The sequence below is a fragment of the Rhinopithecus bieti genome, unplaced genomic scaffold, assembly GCF_001698545.2.
Source record: "Rhinopithecus bieti isolate Rb0 unplaced genomic scaffold, ASM169854v2 scaffold_15776, whole genome shotgun sequence".
Classification (NCBI taxonomy): Eukaryota; Metazoa; Chordata; class Mammalia; order Primates; family Cercopithecidae; genus Rhinopithecus; species Rhinopithecus bieti.
The window spans coordinates 1,921,467-1,947,144 of NW_016808836.1; the positions used below are offsets into that span (position 1 = coordinate 1,921,467).

Sequence of the window (25,678 nt, forward strand, 5' to 3'; positions counted from 1 at the left end):
TTTTTGTATTTTTTTAGTAGAGATGGGGTTTCACCGTGTTAGCCAGGATGGTCTCGATCTCCTGACCTCGTGATCCGCCCGTCTCGGCCTCCCAAAGTGCTGGGATTACAGGATTGAGCCACCGCGCCCAGCCTAAAGTGTCTTATATTTCTTAAAGGCTCTGTTCATATTTTCTTTCTTCTATTTTCTCATTCTATTTTATTTTCTTATTCTTTTTTCTAGTGGGAAGATGGAATTGAGGTTGCATAATTTCCACTGATCTATTTGAAAGTTTTCTAATTACTCTGCCAGATCAAATTTATTTAGCCCTTCTAATGAATTTTTTATTTTGGTTACTGTGGTCTTCAACTTACATTTGGTTCATTTTGTCATTTATCCTTATTGATTTTATTTGATGAGACGTTATCTTTACATTTTCCTTTACTTCTGTGAATATATAATGGCTAAATTGAAGTTTTTGTCTATTAATTATGACACCTGTTGCCTGTCATAGGCCAACATGTTGCCTGTTTTTCTTTTGTTTTTGTTTTGTTTTGTTTTGTTTTGTTTTGTTTTGTTTTGTTTTAGACAGAGTCTTGCTCTGTTGCCCAGGCTGAAGTGTAGTGGCATGATCTTGGCTCACTGCAACCTCTCCCTCCTGAATTCAAGCAAATCTTGTGTCTTAGCCTAGTTATAGGCATGTTCTACCACACCTGCCTAATTTTTGTATTTTTAGTAGAAATAGGGTTTCGTCATGTAGTCCAGGCTGGTCTCAAAACTCCTGAGCTCAAGTGATCTGCCAACCTTGGCCTCCAAAAGTGCTGTGATTACAGGTGTAAGCCACGGCACCTGGCCTGCTTGCTGTTCTCCTGTGTATAAGTCCAAGTTTCCCATTTGTTTGCATGCCTTCATTTTTGATTATTTTCCTAATAAGTAGACATATTAGGAAACATACTGTAGTGATTTGCCTGTCCCCTCTCCAGAGCTTGTTCTTGTTGTTGTTTGCTTGGTTATGTATTTTGTGTTTTGGCTATTTTAGTAAAATCTGTTTCCCTTTCCCCTTGCAGTGTGAACTATTTTGTGTTGTTCCTCAGCCTTAAACATATGCACAGTTACCCTGGTGTGACAATGGTTTTAAAAAGGAGTCTCTTTGACTATCTTTCCCTATCTCTCTGTTAAGATGACTGCCTCTTTGGTATTATTTCCAGCCCACTAGGCTCCACTGCCTTCTATCTGGTCACTCTATTGTTTTCAACATTTCCTTGGAGCATAAATTATTAAGCAGTTTAATATAATTTAAGGCAGGGCTAGTTTTTGAGGCCAGTTTTTGAGGTTTCTTTTGACCTTTTGGAGGGCTCCTTAGCTGTCTCTGCCCATGGAATTATCTGATTAAATCCCTGGCCTATGGTTTATGTTGTTGTGTTTACTTTTTAGGGGAGCTATTTGTTTGACACTGTTTCAGATAAATTCCATTCCTTTGGAGAGAGCTTCAGAGCTCTATTCTTATGGACCACCACTCCCTCTAGACAAAATCTCTGAACCACCATTCAGGGTAATGGGCTGGATGGTAGCCATCTTGTTTTTTGTGTTATGAAACCTCTGCCTTACAAGCAAGTGGAGGCAAGGGCAATCTGGGTCCAAATCTGAATTCACTGTGCCTGGGTAGACTTTCCAAACTGTGGGTGGGGCTGAGGGAAGCCAAGGAACCCCAAACCTCTTAGTTGCGTACACCAGGAATTTAGCCACTTTAACCAAGAGGGGGTGATAAGAAACCCAGGAGGTGTGCCCCTCCTGTTGATACATGACAAACCTCGATTTACAGCTGCAGCCCCATCCTCTTGGCAGCATCCACCCACAGTGAAGCTTCTATCAAATTGAGCTGTAAAGAGTAAAAGGGAGTCGGTTGTGTCTTAAACGCCACAAATTCTCTTACCAAGTTCTTGGTTCTTACCAAATGTTAGTAGAATTTCTTGATATTTCATTTCCTATATACTCTTTGGACACTTTCAGACCTCAAATGGCAAGGTTTTTATACATTTTTTTTTTTTTACAGTTTTACTAGAAAATGAGCTTGCAGAGCCCCACATCTGCCATCCAGAAGTGGAACTACATATAGTCATTTAACAATAGTTTAGCATTTTCTGTCCTCTCATTCTGGAGAATCATAGATGTGGCAGAAATACATATTCTTGAAGAAAAAAATATGTCTCCATCACAGGTACTGTGATTTCAATAGGGTGTGAGATAAGTACATGACAACATGCATGGGATACTCTGTTCTCTACAGCTCTGTGCTTTTGAGTTAGAGAACATAAAAGATATATTGATGGTTATTACTTTTAACATGTCACAATCTAGTTGCAGCATTTAAGATTAAATTTGGTTGTGAGTAAAATAGTAAAATTGACCCAAATTAAAGTGAATAAAAGATAATAAAAGTTCATTTCTTTGTCATATATTATGGATGTAAGCCTGATATTGTAGCCTTGCTCCAAACCAGTCATGAATTTTACCATTCTGGCATCAAAATGGAATGAACACTCAGACTTATACAGAACTTGGAAGAACAGTAAATAATTCTGGATACCCTTCACCCAGATTTCTCAAATATTAATATATTAAGCCAGTGTGTTTTAAGGGGTTTCCAGAATTGCCAAAATATTCACTTACATCCTACTTGCCATAAGTTGTGTCACATGACAACACCTTGGAGAAATAACTGCAGTCCTTATAGCCAACTGCAGTCCTTATAGCCAACTGTTAATAAAAATTACTGGTTCTATAATCATGAAAGCAGGGTAGAGTGGATATGGGGGCCTAATAAACAACAGATCCCACTGAGGAATCCATGGAGATGGTTTCACTTTGATCAATTACAAGTGAAGACAGTGAATCCCTAGAGACCACAACTTGTGCAGCAGACACATGGAAATGGAATGGGATTCTGGAAATTAAGACACATAGGTCCATTATTCTTCATACCCCAAGCTGGATGATCACAATACCCTATAAAAGGATGACAGATACCTTATGTCTACTTTTTCTTCTTTTCCGGGGAGTCTATGAACATTCAAGATAACATCCATCATTGACTATTCTAAAACAAGTTTCTTCACAATGCTGCTCAGAAACACCATGACAAATTTGAATTGGAGGATTATCTCCAAAAATGGGATGCAGATTAATGTATCATTTCAGCCAGGCATTAACAGGAGATAAACTTTTCAGCTATCACCATACATAAAACATTATAATTCAATAAAATGCCAAATGCAAAAAGAGCGGATCATAGAAATGTAAGTTGAGAAAAATCAGAGTGAACTTCTGACCTTATGATGACATTTTCAACTCTGAAACTATTAAAATAATTCTAACAAAAGCAGCATCTTTTTTTCCATACCTGTAACTGCCGTGTGTATGCACAGCAGCCAGATTTTTTGGTCTTTAATGCTTTTTTCCTCTAAAAGGAACCAGGACTCCCTAAGAGGGTATTAAATCATGAGTTGATTCCATGACTCAGGACAAGAGGCATGGGGGACATGAACCAACAAACAGGATCAGTCTAAGACATCTTCTTACGGCCTGAAAACAATATTCCTTTAAAACATCAAAAGAAAAAAATAAGGAGTAAAAAAAAAAAAAGTAAATGGATTCCTACTGGCCACATTATGTCAATTTGAGCATAAATAATCATAATTACTACAGGTGCTCCTCAACCTATGGTGGGGTTATATTCAAATAAACCCATCATAAATTGAAAACATCATACACCATATGTGTATTTATGACCTACAATATTTTCAATTTAACAATGGGTTTATCTAGATATAGCCCCATATTAAGGAGCATACTCTATGTCTTAGTCCATTTTGTGTTGCTATAAAGGAATAGCTGAGGTTGGGTAATAAAGAAAGAGGTTTATTTGGCTCACTGTTCTGTAGGATTTACAGGAATCACGGTGCAACATCTGCTTCTGGTAAGGGCCTCAGGCTGCTTCTACTCGTGGCAGGTGAAAAGGGGCAGTGTATGCAGACATCACATGGCAAGAGAGGAAACAAGAGGGTGAGGAAGGAGGTGCCAGGCTCTTTTGAACAACCACCTCTCACAGGAACTAACAGAGTGATAACTCACCCCCAATCCAGAGAGGACATTAATTTATTCATGAGGGATCTTCTCCCATGACCCAAACATCTCCCATTAGGCCCCACCTCCAACATTGGGATCAAACTTCAATATGAGATTTGGAGGGGACAAATATCTAAACTATAGCAGCATATCACTTTTGTACTATTATAAAGCTGAAAATTGTAAGTCAAACCATTTTAAGTTGGGGATTACAGATGTGAGCCATCGTGCCCAGCCATGATTTTTAACTTTGTACATAATTGGCTTGTAACTTTAACAAATATATTAAAGTGTTTTATTATGTTTGCAAAGGGACTCTGACTTCCAACATAGTACTGCCAAGATTGCATGATGATAGAGTTTCATTGAAAGGCTGCCAGGGATTTCTTTTATGACAATTCTTAATGATACTGCCAGGATGTGCAATGACCCATAAAGGAGTTGTGCTGGGTTAATACCTAGGGAATCTTTTGATTTCAAAGAAAAAAGTTCAAGAGAATGAATAGGAAAAAGAAACTGGAAATAAAAATAGGAACATAAGATTTGAAAGCCAAAGTTTTATATAATCTTGTTTTTTTTTTTTTTTTTTTTTTTTTATTTTGAGAACCGGAGTCTTGCTCTGTCACCCGGGCTGAGTGCAGTGGCCTGATGCCAGCTCACTGCAGGCTCCGCCTCCCGGGTTCACGCCATTCTCCTGCCTCAGCCTCCAGAGTAGCTGGGACTACAGGCGCCCGCCACCTCGCCCGGCTAGTTTTTTGTATTTTTTTAGTAGAGACGGGGTTTCACCATGTTAGCCAGGTCTCGATCTCCTGACCTCGTGATCCGCCCGTCTCGGCCTCCCAAAGTGCTGGGATTACAGGCTTGAGCCACCGCGCCCGGCCTTATAATCTTGTTTTATAAGTTGTATATCATTGCAACATCAATACTTGAAAAACACTTGGAAAATTACAACTTATGATTATAGATACAATTAAGTGGTTAAAGATAGAAGTTGTCTATCAAAAGAATAATCATCTGACCAGGGTATATTCATAGAAAGAAGAAAGCTATCAATATAAATTATCACTTTATAGATTTTTTAACACAATGGAATAAAATCACAAAGGATTATTCTTAATCTTAAAAAAATTAATGTAATTCATGATGCCACAATGGTATCATGTTTTGTTTTGGGTTTTTTTTGAGACGAAGTCTCACTCTGTCACCCAGGCTGGAGTGCAGTGGCACAATCTCAGCTCACTGCAACCTTCACCTTCCAAGTTTGGGTGATTCTCCTGCCTCAGCCTCCCAAGTAGCTGGGATTACATGCATGTGCCACTACGTCCAGCTAATTTTTTTATTTTTAGGAGACAAGGAGTTTTGCCATATCAGCCAGGTTGGTCTCGAACTCCTGACCTCAGCTGATCTGCGCACCTTGGCCTCCCAAAGTGCTGGGATTACAGGTGTGAGCCACTGCTCCCAGCCCAATGGTATCACGTTTTACAGCTTGATTTAAAGGGTTTTTTTTTTTTTTCAAAGTTTATCAATAGCTCATGTACCAGCCATGGGATAGGTGCTGGTGATAAATGCTGAACAAAAAAAAAAAGGTTCCAGACAATCTTGGCTCCCTGCATAATCTGAAGGGTGCCAGTTTTGTACTGAGTATGGTGTCAGCCATATCACACAAGTTGAATTATGTTGGCACTTTAGTGGCATTCATTTCTCAATAGTCTATTTCAAATTTCATTTTGTATTCAATCCAGGGCTTAAATACACATGACTATAAATTTTCAGAGATGACAATATCTCTCCATAGATTACTTACCCACTACAAACTAAATCTTTACAATGGACTTATATGGCAGTTACCAGCTTACCCAAATGATCATCCTTAGTTTCACTAATGCAAGGACCTGTACGTAAATGTTTTCTGACAATACAATATGACATACAAATAACCTACAAAGTATTCTTCCCCAAAATGTTTAATCTAGACCTAAGAAAGCCTCTGGACTTACATTCCCTTGTACAGAAAATACAACCAAGAACAAGGCTAAATGACACTATAAAGAAAGAAATCAAAACACGTAGCCGACAACATTTCTGACCTACTCAAAATTCAATGTATTTTGTTTTAAATGAGGAGAAATGTTCTAGACCAGTGTCTCTCTAACTCTGGTTGGTATCACAGTCACAAAACCTGGAGAAATAATAAAAAACAGAGGCCCAGGCTTATAAGCTAGGGCTACACTTCTCTAGGTTTACTAAGTTCCACAGGTGATTCTGATACCCACCATAATTTGAGAGCATAGCTTCATGGGGTTTCCATGCTACAGTACACTAAAGAGAGATAACCAAATGCAATGCAGAATCTGCAATGGATTCTCCTCAGAAAATGAATAGCTGTAAAAGATGGTTTGCCAGTCAATGAAGAAATCTGAAGATGGAATGATATTATAGAATTATGAATATTTTCCTTAAGGGTAATTATGGTACTATGGTTATATGATATTGTCTTTACGTTTGGGTAACACACATGCTGATGTAACAAGGGGTAAAGTGTCATGATGTCTAAAACTTATGCTCAATGGTCTAAAACTTATTCTCAATGGTACAACAAATATACAAAAAATAAATGTGGCAAATTGTTAACAATTTTGAATCTAGGTGGGGGGATATAGGTGTATATTTTACTATGCTTTCCAAACCCGCAACAATTATCAACTAGGTTCACCATATTTTATGGGCAGGATTTGTGGTATCCCCAATTACACTAGTAACATCAAAAAACACTGGTCACAGATCACCATAACACATATAACAATAAAAAAGTTTGAAATATTATGAAAACTACCAAAGTGTGACACAAAGACATGAAATTTGCACATGCTGTTTGGAAAATGGTGCTGATAGACTTATTCACTGAAAGGTTGCTGCAGACCTTCAATGTATATAAAATCCAGTAACTGCAATGCACAATTAAGCAAGTATGCCTGTATCCAGTAAAATATTTCACGGGCAATAAACTGTGAACATGGCAGCTACTCTACATTCCTCACATCAATAACTTTCTCACCAAAATTACCTTCTTTGAACTCTTAAATAATTTACCGTGGCTATAAAAACATCCCACATCCCTTACACTCAAAGGAGTTCTCAGCAGTATGAATACTCTGATGTTGAGCAAATCCCAGGCCACAATGAAAGTTCATCACACATTCTTTTATGTTCACAGGATTTCTCATCAATATGAATTCTCTGGTGTTGAGCAAATTTTTCATACACAGTGAAGGCTTATCTACACTCCTTATATTCATAAAACTTCTAACCATTATGAATTTTCTGATGTTAAGTAAGCAGATCATTCACAGTAAGGGTTTGCTCACATTCTTTACATTCATAGGGTTTCATGCCAGTATGAATTCTGTGATGTGCAGAAAGGACTGAACTAAGTCTAAAGGTCTTCCCACATCCTTTACATTCACAGGGTCGCTCACCAGTATGAATTTTAACATGTTGAACAAGGCTTGAGCTACAAGTAAAGGTCTTTCCACATTCTTTATATTCATACGGTTCATACTAGTATGAATTATTTGATGTGCAGTAAAGACTAAGCTAAATCCAAAAGTTTTCCACATTCTTTACACTCACAGGGTTTCTCAGCAGTATGGATTCTCAGATGTACAGTAAGTTCATAATTACTGCTAAAGGCCTTTTCACATTCATTACATTCATAGAGTTTCTCATCAGTATGAACTTTAACATGTTTCATAGGTTTGAACTATGACTAAAGGCTTTCCCACATTCTTCACATTTATATGTTTTCTCACCAGTATGAATTCTCTGATGTACTCTAAGGTTTCTACCACTGGTAATGCATTTCCCACATCCTTGACATTCATAAGGGTCCTCACGAATATGAAATCTATGATGTCCACGAAATTGGTAATTATATTGAAAGGCCTTCCCACATTCCTTGCATTCAAAGGTTTTCACCCAAGTATGAATTTTCTGATGTTCAGTAAGTTGCTACTGATGTCTGAAGGCTGTCCCACATTTCTTACATTCAAAGGGTTTCTCACCTGTACAAGTTTTTGATGCAGAGAAAGTTGTAGGTGAAGTCTAAAAGCCTTCCCACACTCCTTACATTCATAGGGTTTCTCACCATTATAAACACTCCAAGGTTGAACAAAGTTTGAGCCATGATGAAAAGCCTTCCCACACTTCTTACATGTAAATGGCTTCTCACCAGTATGAATGATCTGATGTCCAGCAAGCTGTGTCAGAAGACTAAAGGCCTTTCCACATTCTTTACATTCAAAGGGTTTCTCACCAGTATGAATTTGGTAATGTTCAATAAGCTGGTAATGGTATCTAAAGGTCTTCCTACACTCCTTACATACATAGGGTTTCTCACTGGAATGAATTTTCTGATGCTGGATAAGGTTTGAACCACGATTAAAGACTTTCCCACACTCCTTACATTCATATGGTTTTACACCAGCATGAATACTCTGATGTTGAACAAGGTTCGAGACACGATTAAAGGACTTCCCACATTCTTTACATTCAAATGGCTTCTCACCTGTGTGAATGTTCTTATGGCGATTAAGCTGGGTGTGAAGACTGAAGGCCTTGCCACATTCCTTACATTCAAAGGGCTTCTCACCAGTATGAAATTTCTGATGTCGAATAAGGTGCATATGAAGTCGAAAGGCTTTCCCACATTCCTTACATTCAAAGGGTTTCTTTCTAGTATGAATACTTCGATGTTGATTAAGATTTGAACCACGACGGAAGAATTTCCCACATTCCTTACATTCAAAGGGTTTCTCACCTGTATGAGTTTTCTCATGCTGAGAAAGTTGTAGGTGAAGCCTAAAAGTCTTCCCACACTCCTTACATTCATAGGGCTTCTCACCAGTATGAATACTCTGATGTTGAACAAGGTTCGAGCCACGATTGAAGGCCTTCCCACAGTCTTTACATTCAAATTGTTTCTCACCACTATGAATGTTCTTATGTCGAGCAAGCTGTGTCAGAAGACTAAAGGCCTTCCCACATTCTTTACAGTCAAAGGGCTTCCCACCAGTATGAATTTGGCAATGTTGAATAAGTTGGTAATGATATCTAAAGGCCATCTCACATTCCCTACATACAAAGGGTTTCTCATCGGAATGAATTTTTTGATGCTGCATAAGATTTGCACCACGATTAAAGCCTTTCCCACACTCCTTACATTGATATGGTTTTACACCAGCATGAATACTCTGATGTTGAATAAGGTTTGAATTACGATTAAAGGACTTCCCACATTCTTTACATTCAAATGGTTTTTCACCTGTGTGAATGTTCTTATGGCGATTAAGCTGATTGAGAAGACTAAAAGCCTTCCCGCATTCCCTACATTCAAAGGGCTTCTCACCAATATGAATCTTCTGATGTCGAACAAGCTTTGTCAGAAGAGTAAAGGCCTTTCTGCATTCTTTACATTCAAAGGGTTTCTCGCCAGTATGAATTCGGCAATGTTCAACAAGTTGGTAATGATATCGAAAGGTCATCTTGCATTCCCTGCATACAAAGGGTTTCTCATTGGAATGAATTTTTTGATGCTGAATAAGATTTGAACCACGATTAAAGGCTTTCCCACACTCCTTACATTGATGTGGTTTTACACCAGCATGAATACTTTGATGCTGAGTAAGGTTTGAGCTACGATTAAAGGACTTCCCACATTCCTTACATTCAAACAGTTTCTCACCTGTGTGAATGTTCTTATGGCGATTAAGCTGGGTGGGAAGGCTAAAGGCTTTTCCACATTCGTTACATTCAAAAGGTTTCTCACCAGTATGAAATTTCTGATGTCGAGTAAGTTGTGTGTGAACTTGAAAGGCCTTCCCACATTCTTTGCATTTATAGGTTTTCTCTCCAGTATGAATACTCTGATGCTGAATAAGATTTGAACCACGACTAAAGTGTTTCCCACATTCCTTACATTCATAGGGTTTATGTGTATTATAAATAAGAGAGGCATAAGTAGGAATTTCTTCATAGCTGATGATCTTCTGATTGATATATCCTTCTTGATGTCCCTGTAGTCCCTCAAATCTACTTCTATATTCTGAGTCATTTCTAAAATAAAAGGCCTCAAGGCCAAGTGTTTTACTTATTTGCTTTATAACATGTTTGGGTAAATTTATTTCAAAAATATCATTTTCTGGAGATATTTTTTCAGGTCCATGTTTTGACTCCAAATCTGAAAGAAATGAAGAAGCCAAACATATTTTATTTTCTTATAACACACATGCATACAAAATCCATTAAACAAATGGCCAAAGTATAAAATATAATACTTTCAGGGAAGGGATCTGAAAAAGAAAAGGGGTGCCAATAATGAAGAAAGTTTATGTAAGATGGTGGTGTACATAAAGGAACAGGTTAACTTTGTCAAATTTAAGTGTGAATCAAAACCATTTGGTGAGCTTAATAAAGATATTGATATTCAAGCAACTCAGATGTACAGAATCAGAATTTTTAGTGAAAAAAGCTGTTTTTTGTTTGTTTGTTTTTTGGGATGGAGTTTCACTCTTGTCTCCCAGGCTGCAGTGCAATGGCACAATCTTGGCTCACTGCAACCTCCACCTCCTGGGTTCAAGTGATTCTCTTGCCTCAGCCTCCAGAGTAGCTGGGATTACAAGTGTGCCACCACGCCAGGCTAATTTTTGTATTTTTAGTAGAGATGGGGTTTCACAATGTTGGCCAGGCTGGTCTGGAACGCCTAACATCAGGTGGGTGGCCTCCCAAAGTGCTGGGATTATATGTGTGAGCCATTGAGCCCGGCCTGTATTATTATTATTATTTTTTTAAGAGACAGGGTCTCTCTCTGTTGCACAGGCTATAGTGCAATGGCATGATCATAGCTCACTGCAGCCTCAAACTCCCAGGCTCAAGCAATCCTCCTGCCTAAGCCTCCCAAGTGGCTACAGCTACAGGCACATGCCACCATGTCTGGACAATTTTTTTTTCTTTCTTTCTTTAGTCTTCCTGCAGTCCATAGTCTGGCTAATTTTTATTTTATTTTTATTTTTTATTTTTACTTTGTAGAGATGGTGTCCCATGTTACCCAAGCTGGTCTTGAACTCCTGGCATCAAGCAATCCTCTTGCCTTGATCTCCCAACATGCTGGGATCACCAGTGGGAGCCATCACACCCAGCCAAAGATGCATTTTTAATATCTCTACCAGATGATTGATTCAGATCAAAGTTTACCAATCATACTTAAAACTGGTTTTGAATGGTTTATCTTTAGTCTTAATGCAAAATCCAAAAACCTTAACACAGAGAACAAAACTTCCTATCAGGGCACTGTCCTCCTTTATGGCTGATCTCTAACCACTCCCTCCTTCTAGCAACCAGAACATGATATAACCTTTCTCTTATCTTCTTGCTTGCTTAGACTGCTTCATCTTCCAAGAATCCTCTGGCCTGGCTCTTTGTAACAAACATCCAACTCATCTTTTAAGCCTTAGGATAAACGTTTTCCTCAGAACATCTGAATAAATGAATAAAGCCTCCGTGACATATGGAATATCAAAAAACAACAAAATATTTGAATTTTTGAGGTCCTAGAGACAAAGAGAAAACATAAAGGATAGAAAATCTATTTAATGAAATAATAGCAGGAAACTTTCCAACTCTAGTAAGAGATGTAGACATCCTGATACAGGAAGCTCAGAGATACCCAAATAGATACAATACAAAAAGATCTTCTCCATGGCCCATTATGGTCAAAATATAAAAGTCAAAGACAAAGGAGAATACTAAAAACAGCAAGAGAAAAGCATCTAGTCACTTACAAGGAAACTCATCAGGCTAACAGCAGATTTCTCAACAGAGAGAAACGAGAGAGAATGAGATTATATATTCAGTGTTGAAAGAAAAAAATTGCCAGTCAATGACACTATCCTCAGCAAAGTATTCTACAAAAATGAAAAAGAAATAGTCTTTCCCAGACAACAAAAGGTGATGGAATTCATCACCACTGGACCAGCCCTACAAGATATGCTCAAGAGTCCTACACCTAGAAGTGAAAGGACAATATCTACCATTGTGAAAACACACAATGTTACCCCTATAGAAAACAACCAAACCACAATAATAAAAAAAAAATAAAAGAGAAAGGAACAAAGGATATATAAAACAACTAGAAATCAATTAATAAAATGATAAGAATCAGCCCTCACATATCAGTAATCACATTGAATGTCAATGTATTAAACTTCATTTAAAAGATACAGACTGGCTGAATGGATGAAAAAACATGATCCAACTATAAGCTGCCTACAAGAAACTCATCTCACTGGTAAAGACACATATGGATTGAAAGTAAAAGAACAGGAAAAGATATTCCATGCAAATGGAAACCAAAAATGAGTAGAAATAGCTACATTTATATCAGAAAAAAAAAGATTTTAAGTCAAAAACAGCAAAAGAGACAAGATCATCATATAACGATAAAGGGATCAATTCAGCAAGAGGATGTAACAATTCTAAACATATAATCCCAACACCAGAATACCCAGATATATAAGGCAAATACTATTAGATCAAAAGGGAGAGAGATACTCCAGTACAATAATCACTGGGGATGTCAACACCCCACTCTCAGAATTAGATCATCTAGACAGAAAATTAACAAAGAAACACTGGGTTTAAACTGTACATTAGGCCAAATGGGCCTAACAGACATTTATTGAACATTTCATCAAACAGCTACAGAATACACATTCTTCTCATGAGCACAGAAAACATACTCTAGTGAGACCATATGTTAGAATACAAAACAAGTCTTAACAAATTTTTAAAAACCAAAATTATATCAAGTCTTTTCTCAGATGTGGAATAAAACTAGAAATCAGTTACAAAAGGAATTTTGGAAACTGTACATTATACAGAAATTAATTAAACAACATGCTCCTATATAACCACTGAGTCAAGGGAGAAATTAAGGAGAAAATAAAAAAATTCTTAAAACAAATGAAAATCAAAATACAACGTACCAAAACCTATATCTATGGGATATAGTAAAAGCACTGCTAAGAGGAAAGTTTATGGCAATAAATGCCTACATCAAAAAGTATAAAGATTTCAAATAAACAACCTAAAGATGCACTTCAAGGAACTACAAGAGCAAGAACAAACCAAACCTAAAATTGGTAAAAGTATCAGAGCAGAACTAAATAAAATACAGGCTAAATAATAGAAAAAAGAAATTAAATGAAAAGTAGTTTTTTAAAAACATAAATAAAATTAATAAACTGCTATCTAGACTAACCAAGAAGAAAAGACAGAAGAAATAAAATCAGAAGGAAAAAAGGAGATACTACACACCAGAGAAATAAAAAAGATCACCAGGGACTACTAGGAACAACTACACACTAACAAACTGGAAAATCCAGAGGAAGTGCATAAGTCCTGGACACACAGGACCTACCAAGATTAAATCAGGAAGAAACGGAAAACTTGAAAAGACCAATAATGAGTAATGAGATTGAATCAATAATAAAATGTCCTCCGACAAAGAGAAGTCCAGGACCAGTGACTTCATGCTGAACTCCATCTACTGAACTCTCAAAGAACTAACACCAATTCTCCTCAAACTATTCCAAAAAAATTGAAGAGGAGGGAATTCTTAACTCATTCTATGAGGCCAGCATTACCATGAAAGCGAAACCACACAAGGAAGAAACAAAAAGGAAAATCACTCTAATATAAAGATACATGGTTCCTGCTAATGAAGTAACAATAAAAAAAAGACACATGGGGGCATATATTCATCACAGCACTAATCACAATAGCAAAGACACGGAGTCAAATGTCCATCAATGGTTAACCGGATAAAGCAAATGTGATATACATACACCAAGAAATACTACGCAGCCATAAAAAAGAACAAGATCATATCCGCTGCAGCAACATGGATGGAGCTAGAGGCCATTATCTTAAGCAAATTAATGAAGAAACAGAAAACCAAATAATGCATGCTCTTACTTCCAAGTGAGAGCTAAACACTGAGTGAGTACACATGAACACAAATAATGTAACAATGGACACCAGGGCCTACTTGATGGTGGAGGGTGGGAGGAGGACGAAGATCTCAAAACTACTATGCTTACCTTATTACCTGGGTGATGAAATAATATGTACACCAAATACCCACAACATATAATTTATCTATATAACAAATCCATATATGTAGCCCTTGAACCTAAAATAAAGTTAGAAAATAATAATAAATAAATGGTACTGGGAAAACTGGATATCTATATGCAAAAGAATGAAATAGACCCAATCTCTCACCACATACAAAAACCAGTTGAAAATGGATTAAAGACTTACATGTAACACTCAACTATAAAACTCAACTATAAACTATAAACTCTACTTAAGTATAAGACTCAACTATAAAACTACTAAAAGAAAACATAGAGGAAATGCTTCAGGACATTGGTCTAGGCAAAAATTTTATGGTTAAGCCTGCAAAAGCATAGGCAACAAAACCAAAAATAGACAAATGGGACTATACTAAACTAAAAAGCTTCTGCACAGCAAAGGAAACTATATACAGAGTGAACAGACAAATAAGAGAAATTATCTCCAAGCTATTTCTCTGACAAAGGACTAATATCTAGAATATACAAGAAAATGAAATAACAGCCAAAAAAACACTCCAATTAAAAAAGTGCGCAAATTATATGAATAGACATTACTCAAAAGAAGACATACAAACAGCCAAGAGAGTATGATAAAATGCTTAACATCACTATTCATCAGGGAGAAATGCAAATCAAAACCACAATGAAATATCATCTTACCCCAGTCAGAATGCCTACAATTTAAAAGACAAAAAATAACATACCTGAGAGGATGAGGGAAAAAGGGAACTCTTATATACTGTTAGTGGGATATAAATTAGTACAATCACTATGGAAAACAGCATGCAGATCTCTCAAAAAACTAAAAATAGAACTACCATATGATCCAACAATCCCACTACTGGGTATTGATCCATAGGAAGAGAAATCAGTATATCAAAATGATACCTGCACTTGTATGATTGTAGCATTATTCACAATACCAAAGGTATGGAATCAATCTAAGTGTCACCCAACAGACAAACAGATAAAGAAAATGTGATATATACACAATGGAATACTATTCAGACTTCTAAAAAACGAAATCATGTCATTTGCAGCAACATGGAGGGAATCGGAGGTCAGAAAGACAAATATCAGACCAGGTACAGTGGCTCACGCTTGTAATCCCAGCAATTTGGGAGGCCGAGGTGGGTGGATCACCTGAGGTCAGGAGTTTGAGACCAGCCTGGCCAACATGGTGAAACCCTGTCTCTATTAAAATACAAAATTAGCCAGGCATGGTGGCAGGTGCCTGTAATCCCAGCTACTCAGGAGGCTGAGGCAGGAGAACTGCTTGAGCCCGGGAGGCACAGGTTGCAGTGGGCCAAGATTGCACCACTGCATTCCAGCCTGGGCAACAAGAGTGAGGCTCCATCTCAAAAAAAAAAAAAAAAAAAAAAAAAAAAGACAAATATCATATGTTCTCATTCATATCTGCAGGCTGAAAAAAGATCTCAGAGGTAGAGAACAGAATGATAGAAATCAGAGGTTGGGAAGGGTGTGTGGTGAGGGGTGGGGGATGAAGAGGAGTTGGTTAATGTTACAAACATACAGGTAAATGGAATGACTTCTAATGTTCATTAGCAGAGTAGAGTGACTCTAATTAACAATAATGTATTGTATATTTCAAAATAGCTAGAAGAAGACTTGAAATGTTCCTATCACAAAAAAATGATAAACACTCCTCTGGTGGATTTGATGGATACCTCAAATACCCTGACGCTTGCTCATTACACATTCTATACATATAACAAAACATAACGTGTATCCCATAAATATGTACAAATATTGGGTATCAACTAAAAATGAATAAAATAACTTTTGAAGAACTTCCCACATTCCTCACAATGATAGTCAAAAACCCTGTATGATAAGACTCCGGCCTAACTCTCAGACCTCTCTTCCTGCTGTTCCATCACTTACTCCACCTTCGTGTTACCTGCTCAGTCTGACTAGAATACTCTCACCTGGATATACAACTTGAACCCTTACTTCCCATCTCTATGCAAGCATGCCCACTTCAACACAGGCACCTTGAGCACCCAAGTTCTGCCATTTCACTCCATCACTCCTATTTCCTTGTCCTAATAGTACAATTCTCTGGTATTCCTTATATATTCATTTGCTTACTTGTTTGAGGCATGTCTCACAAACTGCTGGTAAAGTCCATGATGGCAGTGACTTTCTGTCTTGTTCATTACCTGTACTTTACAGTATTGACACAGCCAAGCACATGCCTTCTAGGAATGTACACTCAATACATATTTACTGAATATGAACACATTTCTTAGTGAAAACACATATAGAAATCTAAATGCAAAAGCAGAGTTGGAAAGTAGCTGGATCCAAAATATGTGTTAAAAGTTTACACTGGGGACCAGGAGAGTGTACACTGGGGGCCAGAAGCATTGGCTCATGCCTGTAATATCAGCCTACTTGGGAGGTTGAGGCAGGAAGACTACTTGAGGCCTAGAGTTCAAGATCAGCCAGGGCAACATAGCAAGATGCTGTCTCTTAAAAAATAATTTAAAAAACTGTTTAAAGTTTACGCTGGGAAAGAAAGAGGAAACTCACTCCATTAAAGGAGGAAGAAAACACCAGAAATTAGGTATGATGAAGTTCCTTGGGGATAGCTCCTATAGTGATCTTATTTCCTTGCCAGGTCTTGGGCATTTTTATCCAACGGGGGACCTTGGGTCATTGAAGAAAGTTTTCGAAACCATATCTCAGGGGTGTGACTCCTCTCTGAGCACATGGGCTGTCCAGGACAATGATGGCTTCCCCCTGCCTGCTTTGCTCTCACTTACCTGGATACCATCTGCTTGTTTCTTTCCTTACAACAATCCAGGGCTCTTTCTCTTGCTCTAGTAACGTAATCACATCTGGCTTAGAAATGGAACTTCCTGCTTAAAAGAAATAACACATGTAGAATTTTTTTTAATATAAAATTTTTTTTTAAACTCTGAGACCTAGTTAAACTTATAATAAATTACAAGCCTAAACAATATTGAGAACAGACTCCAGATAAGAGAGGATTGAGTAAGGGATCGACTATGTTTAAAAAAAAAAAAAGGGCCGGGCACAGTGGCTCACACCTGTAATCCCAGCACTTTGGGAGGCCAGGGCGGGTGGATCACAAGGTCGGAGATCGAGACCATCCTGGCTAACACCAAATGAAACCCCGTCTCTACTAAAAATACAAAAAATTAGCTGGGCGTGGTGGCGGATGGCTGTGGTCCCAGCTACTCGGGAGGCTGAGGCAGAAGAATGGCATGAACCCGGGAGGCGGAGCTTGCAGGGAGCCAAGATCGCGCCGCTGCACTCCAGCCTGGGCAACAGAGTGAGACTCCGTCTCAAAAAAGAAAAAAGGGACTTTCATTTAAACTAATAGAAACTTCTCCTTCAAGAGGAGGTATAATTTAGTGGTTGACAGCAGGAACCTTCAAGCCAGATTACCTGGTTGAAATCCTGTCTCTGCCATCCACTAGTACTTTGACATTAAGCAAGTCACTTGAACTCTCTGTCCTTCAGTTTTCCCAACTCTAAAACAGGAATGATAATAATACCTGTTTTATAGGATTGATACTAATATTAAATAAGGTAATATATGCAAAATACTTCTAACATTCACTGATATGTAGTAGCACAAAGTTAACAATTATTATGTTTACTGTCATTATTTATTTTGCATCCTTAGACACTTACAGCTCATTTTAAGAATTTTCACCCCACAGAAAAGCATACACTTCATGGCCTGAAACTTTCAACTACAAAACAAGTAACAGAATGTTTGTTGACGGAAATGGAATACATTCACTTTAGTGCTAAATGAATTCTGTCAACCTAATATGTAAATCGTTGAGGCTTTTGTTTTGTTTTGTTTTTTGAGACAGTGTCTTGCTCTGTTGCCCAGGCTAAAGTACAGTGGCATGACCATGGCTCTCTGCAGCCTTGACCTCCCAGGCTCAAGCAATCATAGAGGCTCTTTTGATAGAAAAACTCAACACACTCTTCTCCTTATAGGTGGGCCAGAAAAACAAAAACAAACAAAAAAATCTACAGTAATTCTGAGGTCAAACATAATATGAAACCCGGTTCTTGCACAATATCATTCAACGAATATGCAAGATTTCAAACTCAGCCCCATGGTCATGAAGCGAGAGTGGGGATTACAGAGATGACCAGCATAATGGAGGAGGCCACTGTGGAGTAGGCAAGGTGCAGGGGCTCCAGGGAAGTGCCTATTTTCAACCCAACAAATCTCAATCTATTCCTTTGGGAATAAGAAGAAGGAATCCAACTACCTCTTAAAACACAGCCCTAAAATTCACGGTGAAGAAAGCTGATATTCCAGAGAACAGATGCTAAATTAACTGGGGCAGATGACCTTACCCAGTGAAATCAGGTGGCTGTAGTTCTCCAACATCACATCCCTGTACAAGGTCCTCTGATCAGGCTGCAGGCACTCCCACTCCTCCTGAGAGAAGTCAATGGCCACATCCCTGAATGTCACTGATCCCTGAAGCCACAAACACATGTATTAAGGTGAAATTGAAGAAAACTGTTTCAAGACGAAAGGAGAGGAAGTGAAAGATTAAACTGCAATAAAGGAGCAATATGGAAAATTGCAGAGTGCCTACACATTCCTCAAGAATCCTGCCGCTGGCCTGGCATGGTGGCTCAGGCCTGCTATACCAGCACTTTGGGAGACCAAGATGGAAGGACCACTTGAGCCCAGGAGTTTGCAAACAGCCTGGGCAACATAACAAGATGCACTCCCTGCAAAAAAAAAAAAAAAAAGAAAGAAAGAAAGAACTATCATGGTGGCATGTGCCTGTAGTCCCAGCTACTTGGGAAGCTGACGTGGGAGTATCGCTTGAGCCTGGGAGTTCAATGCTGCAGTGAAGTGTGATGGCACTACTGCACTCCAGCCTGGGCTACAGAGTGAGACCCTGTCTCAAAAAAAAAAAAAAAAAGGTAGTAGCATACAGTTGAGGAATGCCCTTAATCCTCAAGCTCATTGTGATATCAGATGATAGCAAAAGGATTTTTTCTTGTCAATGACAAATGATTTTTATAAGCTGCATAAAATTCAAAATAACTGACATATTAGATTTAGTCATCTTTTTCTATTTATACATTTAAGATGGTCAGAGTCTCTAAGCTTTTCCCCAATTCAGAGAATCTGTAATCACCTACCACTCATGCTCTGAATAATCTCCGTTACTGCCCACTATTCTCACTGATCACTTTCCTAAAAGCCTCATAAAGCAGAACACCTTGTCACACTTGCAGACTGAGGCCATTCACTATGGAATTCTACCTTAGCTACTTGGAAAGCTCCAGTCTGTGGAGAAGTTTCAAGGTGTTCCTAAGTGTGGTCAAATGCAACAATCATCTGTAACTTATCAAACCCACAAGACCGTGTGTCCCTGTGGGGACTGACTCCTCCACTGTTCCAACATTCTTTCTGACCAAGGACTGAGCTCAGAGCACAGACTGAATAACCAGCTCAAAGAAAACATCAAAGCCAGTGGGAAAACAGAGGTATGAATAGGAAGAGCACTGACCTTTATTTTTTGGTCACCAACCTTCACTGTAATGGGACAAACTGGGGTGTAAGATCGTGGATCCTGGCCGGGCGCAGTGGCTCACACCAGTAATCCCAGCACTTTGGGAGGCCGAGGTAGGGGGATCACGAGGTCAGGAGATCGAGACCATCCTGGCCAACATGGTGAAACCCCGTCTCTAACTAAAAATACAAAAAATTAGCTGGGCGTGGTGGTGGGCGCCTGTAGTCCCATCTACTCAGGAGGCTGAGGCAAGAGAATCGCTTGAACCCAGGAGGCGGAAGTTGCAGTGAGCCGAGATCACGCCACTGCACTCCAGCCTGGGTGAGAGAGCAAGACTCCATCTCAAAAAAAAAAAAAAAAAAAAAAAAGGTGTTGATCCTTAGGCCTTAGGTAAGAAGCTTCAGGTGAAATAATAAGTCACCTAACCTGAAAGTCACCATATTTCAAGAAGAAGAGAGAACTACCAACTTACATGGACCATGTTTCTAGAATTACAAAATTGGTCAATCTTCCTTGGGCTTCTTCCCTGGAAAACAACAAGAAACAAAAGGCCATAAGTCAAGCTGTGTCCCAAAGCACTAGAGCAAATAACTATTTTATCCTCCATTCCTATTTCTCAACTACTCCTGCTAACACGCACACTTCCACCACCTCCCATCACTCCCTTTTCCCCTACACACACTCTCTCACAAATAAAATGGCAGTGAACAGGTGGAGTGTGGATGAAACCAAGCTCTCGCCTACATCCCAGGGAACCTGCAGCAGAAGCATGATTGCCCAGCACAGGCATTTCGGCCTTGAAGTTGCTCAAAAGACACTCCAGCAGGAGGGCTTCCAGCCAGTCCTCCAGTCTGGGGATACCTATCTTGGGTTAGGACTGGGCCTCTGATCCTGCTGTAAGCAATCCTCCTCCCCTAGCCCCACCTTTCAGAGCTGAGAAGGGATCACATCTCCAATCCAGAACCTCTCTGTGAACTCAGGATTGGGTGCAGTGGGGCAAGGCATGAGAACTGGAAAGGATATAGACAGAATTGCATGGGCAGTGTTCAGCATTCTGAGCTCACCAAAAGCCAGCTGGTTAAGTACAGTTCAGAATAGGCATGTAATAGAATTCGAAGTAATCATTAAATGTTCCAGACATACAATTAACAGAAAAATCAGGTTACAAAGCAGGATAGATAATATGATTACATTTGTAAAATATATGTATAAATATTAAGCAAGAGACTAATAGACATCAATAGAAAAAAATTTAGGTGTATGCATGCTAACAGTACTTATCTCTGTATTGTAGCCCCAATTTTCTTCTTTTTGCTTAAGAGTACTTCATAATTATGACTATGCCCAGGCATAAGTTGGAATATATAATTATATTCTCTCTCACACACACACACATATATATATACACATACATATGTGTATGTATCTGTATATGTACATATTTAAATGTACATACACATTTTTTTTTCCTGTGAGGAAATTGTTCTCCAAATTAGATGAAAGACACCTTTTATTTAGACATCTTCCTTTCAACTTGGGGACAAAAAAAGGAAACTCTACTGAGCTCTTGTTTTTATGTAATAAGTTTGCATCCATTATTTCCCAATTCTTGACCAACACTAAGATGTCTATGTTTTTCTATGTATGTTAGTACAATTTCTAAAAAAAAAATTGTCTACAAGTCCCCAATCAATGTCTTGTATGCATTAATGATGGTCATATTTCTACATCCGAATTCAAAAGTAAAAATAAAACGGAGTTATCAGAGAGTGAGTACTTTTAATCATAAAAAACAAAAAACTGAGCCTGTCATGAGGATCAACAGAAAAGATTAATGTGACTATAACAAATAATATCAGCTAGTTCTGACATCCTTTAGCTGTATCTCACCAATATAATTAGACATTTTCATTATCAAGACTCTTCTCTGAATGAGCACAATGCAGATACGTGGCATCTGGAAACTACATGAGAAAATCTGTGGAATACACATCATCATGCTTGGGTTCCCTTCTTCACCAAATAACTCATTAAAATACCATTTTGGATATAATTCCTACAGAATGCCTTACAAAAACCCTATCTTAGTATATGGGATTCATATACATGTAACATTTTCGTGAGCATTATTGTTCATAGCATGAATACTGCTTAATAATATATCAAATATTTCTTTCCATAATTCTTTATAGACATCATTTTATTAGTTGCATAATACTCTATCACTTGAGTCTAGTATAATTTGCTTAGTGATTTCCATATTACAGGACACTTAGTTTATATGAGTTCATTTACAGTGTCATTCCAGGTATCACAGTCTTTTGATTCTAGACTAAGGTTTTCCACCCTAGGCACTACTGACATATTGCGGTGTATAATCCTTTGTTGGGGCTGTGGGGAGAGTTATCCTGTGCACGGTACAATGTTCAGCAGCATCCCTGACCTCTGTCCACTAGATCTAAGCAGCACCTCCCCCACAGTGTGACAACCAAAAGTTCTTAAACATCATCCCTGCTGAGAATCAATGTTTTATCTAGATCAATGGATCCAAGCCTCATGGGTTACATACAGTTTTGACAGTCTTGATACGATATACTATTTCTCCCTCTAAAACCCACATTGATACATTTCCATAGTACTTCAATATATTATTTCAAGAGCTTTGTGGTCCCCAAGACCGTAATTGGAGTTACAGGAACTCAGGTTAAGAATTTCAGTCCTACATTCTTTACAGAAATAGAAAAAAAAAAAAAATCCTAAAATTTGTATAGGACCACAAAAGACCCCAAATAGTCAAAGCAGTCTGGAGCCAAAAGAACAAAGTGGAGGCATCAAACTACCTGATTTCAATATATACTACAAAGCTACAGTAACCAAAACAGCCCGGTACTGACATAAAAACAGACACCGAGGCAAACGGAACAGAATAAACGCCCCAGAATAAATTCATGTGTTTACAACCAACTGATTTTTGAGACAGGTACCGAGAACATACAATAAGGAAAAGACAGTCTCTTCAATATATACTGTTGTAAAAACTAGGTAGTCATACACAGAAGAATGAAATTAGACCCTTTTCTCAAACCATTATACAAAAATCAACTCTAAATGGATTAAAGATTTAAATGTAAGATCCCAAACTATGAAACAAATAGAAAAAAACATACGGGGAAAGCTCCATGACATTGACCTGAGCAATAATTTTTTTTTTGGAAATGACTTCAAAAGCACAGGCAACAAAAGCAAACATAGACAAAGGAAATTACATCAAGCTAAAAAAGCTTCTGCACAGCAAAGTGAAGAGACTACCTACAGAATGAGAGAAAATATTTGCAATAATATATCTGATAAGGGGTTAATATCTAAAATGTGTGAGGAACTCAACAGCAAGAAAACAACCCAATTAAAAAATGGGCAAAGGACCTGATAAACACATCTCAAAAGACGACATATAAATGGCCACAGTATATGAAAAAATACTCAACATCACTAATCATCAGGGAAATGAAATTTAAACCTACAATAAGAGATCACTTCATATGTATGGGGTGGCTACTGAAAAGACGTAAGTTAACAAATGGTGAGAATGTAGAGAAATGTGAACCATTGCACACTGTTGGTGAGAATGTAAAGTGACACAGACATTATGGAAAACAGTATGGAAGTTCTTCAAAAAATTAGAACTAGAACTACCATATGATCCAGCAATCTACTACGGGGTATACATCCAAAGGAAATGAAATCTGTATGTCAAAGAGACATCTGCACACCCATTTTTATAGCAGCACTATTCACGATAGCCAAGATATGGAATCAATCTAAGTGTCTATCAATGAATGGATAAAGAAAATGTGGTATATATATATACACACAATGGAAAACTAGCTATAAAAAAAGGGAAATGCTGTCATTCTCAACAACATGGATGAACCTGGTGAATATCATATTAAGTGAAGTAAGCCAGGCACAGAAAGACACATGATCTCACTCATCAGTGGAATCTAAAAAAATGTTTATATAGGCCAGGTGCGGTGGCTAACACCTGTAATCCCAGCACTTTCAAAAGAGGAGGCAAAGGCTGAGACAAGCGGATCACTAAGGTCTGGAGTTCAAGACCACCCTGGCCAACATGGAGAAACCCTGTCTCTACTAAAAATACAAAAATAAGCTGGGTGTGGTGGCACACACCTGTAGTCCCAGCTACTCGGAAGTCTGGGGCAGGAGAATCACTTGAACCCAGGAGGCAGAGGTTGCAGTGAACCGAGATTGCGCCACTGCACTCCAGCCTGGGCAACAGAGTGAGACACTCTCTCAAAAAAAAGAAAAGAGTTGCTATCATAGAATTAGAGAAGAGAATGCTGTTTACAGGTTGGGGGTAATGTGGGTGAGGGAGGGAAGGCGGTGTTGGTTGGGGAAATGTTGGTCAAAGGATATAAAATTTCAGGAAGATAAGAGAAATAAGTTCAAGAAATCTATTACACAACAGCATATCTACAATTAATAACTTCTGTAGTCTTGAAAAATTCTAAGAGAGTGGCTATTAAGTGTTCTCACCACAAAAATGATAACTATGTGAGCTAATGCATTGCTAATTAGCTAAATTTAATCATTCCACAATGTACATATACTATAAAACATCATGTTGCACACGATAAATACATACAATTTTATCTGTCAATTTAAAAAGAATTTCTGTCCTAGATCATTTGAGCAACTCATTTTCTTACTATGCAAGCAGCAATCACAATGACTCACACATTCCCAATGCTCCTGTCCTATAGAAAGTCAAGGGAAATGACCTAAAATGGCCACACGAAAACAAAAGTTAAAACATTAAACTTTTATTATTATATGCCTAGCACTGCTCTAAGAGGCTTTACGGTATTCATTCATTCTAATGTTCATTACAAGTCTGAGAAGACCAGAAAAGGACAGAACAAACATTCCAACCCAGATACTCTGGATCCACTCCCCTGTTCTTTTTTTTTTTTTCTGAGACAGAGTCTTGCTCTGCCGCCCAGGCTGGAGTGCAGTGGCCGGTTCTCAGCTCACTGCAAGCTCCGCCTCCCGGGTTTACGCCATTCTCCTGCCTCAGCCTCCCGAGTAGCTGGGACTACAGGCGCCCGCCACCTCGCCCGGCTAGTTTTTTTGTATTTTTTAGTAGAGACGGGGTTTCACCGTATTAGCCAGGATGGTCTCGATCTCCTGACCTCGTGATCCGCCCGTCTCGGCCTCCCAAAGTGCTGGGATTACAGGCTTGAGCCACCGCGCCCGGCCCACTCCCCTATTCTTAACCACAATAGTGTACTGCCTCTCACAGTCCACACACGCAAATAACCCAAAACGCAAGTGGAACTGCCAAACCTCAGAGAGATCTGGCAATAATTACAATTATAATCTCATGGACTCTCCCAAACAAATCCTGACTCTTGATACCAATGTCTGTGCAATCACTTTCCGACTCCTGAAAGCCTCACAGAGGAAATCACCCAACCATCTCCATTCCTCCCTGCTTTGAAAAGGAGGCCTGTAAAGACAATCAGATACCCGGTGGTGCGATTCCACAAACTAATCTTCTTACCAAAGCAGAGTCTAAAATAAAGCTTTAATATAAACCTCTGGAGGACTGTTTTTATACCAGCTTAGAAGAGAGCGCACAGGAAGGTGTGAATGATTTGCCAAATGGTTCTGTGAATATTAAGTGTAAAAGTGGGGAGAGGGCGGGGCGGGGGGGCGACACGATGGGAGGGGGCAAGAATCAATTTGCATATTCTCCTGAAATTCACTAAAAATTTACAGGAACTTTTTTTTTTTTTTTTTTTTTTT

At 38.5% G+C, this 25,678-nt stretch overlaps 1 protein-coding gene across 8 annotated transcripts in view; it reads right to left on the reverse strand.

Annotated features, from left to right (window-relative positions):
- Window positions 1–6,180: 6,180 nt before the first annotated feature.
- Window positions 6,181–25,678, reverse strand: part of ZNF780B (zinc finger protein 780B) — a 21,061-nt gene continuing 1,563 nt past the window's right edge. For 7 of the 8 annotated variants that reach the window (XM_017887473.1, XM_017887469.1, XM_017887471.1 and 4 more), the window contains exons 3-6: window positions 20,325–20,378; window positions 18,672–18,798; window positions 17,087–17,185; window positions 6,181–10,339 (exon numbers count right to left, since the gene is read on the reverse strand). In XM_017887473.1, the coding sequence (XP_017742962.1) occupies window positions 8,076–10,339; window positions 17,087–17,185; window positions 18,672–18,798; window positions 20,325–20,333 (2,499 nt within the window). In that variant the 5' untranslated portion in view covers window positions 20,334–20,378 and the 3' untranslated portion in view covers window positions 6,181–8,075. The remainder of the gene's footprint in view (window positions 10,340–17,086; window positions 17,186–18,671; window positions 18,799–20,324; window positions 20,379–25,678) is intronic. The other variant, XM_017887474.1, reaches the window with a different exon arrangement.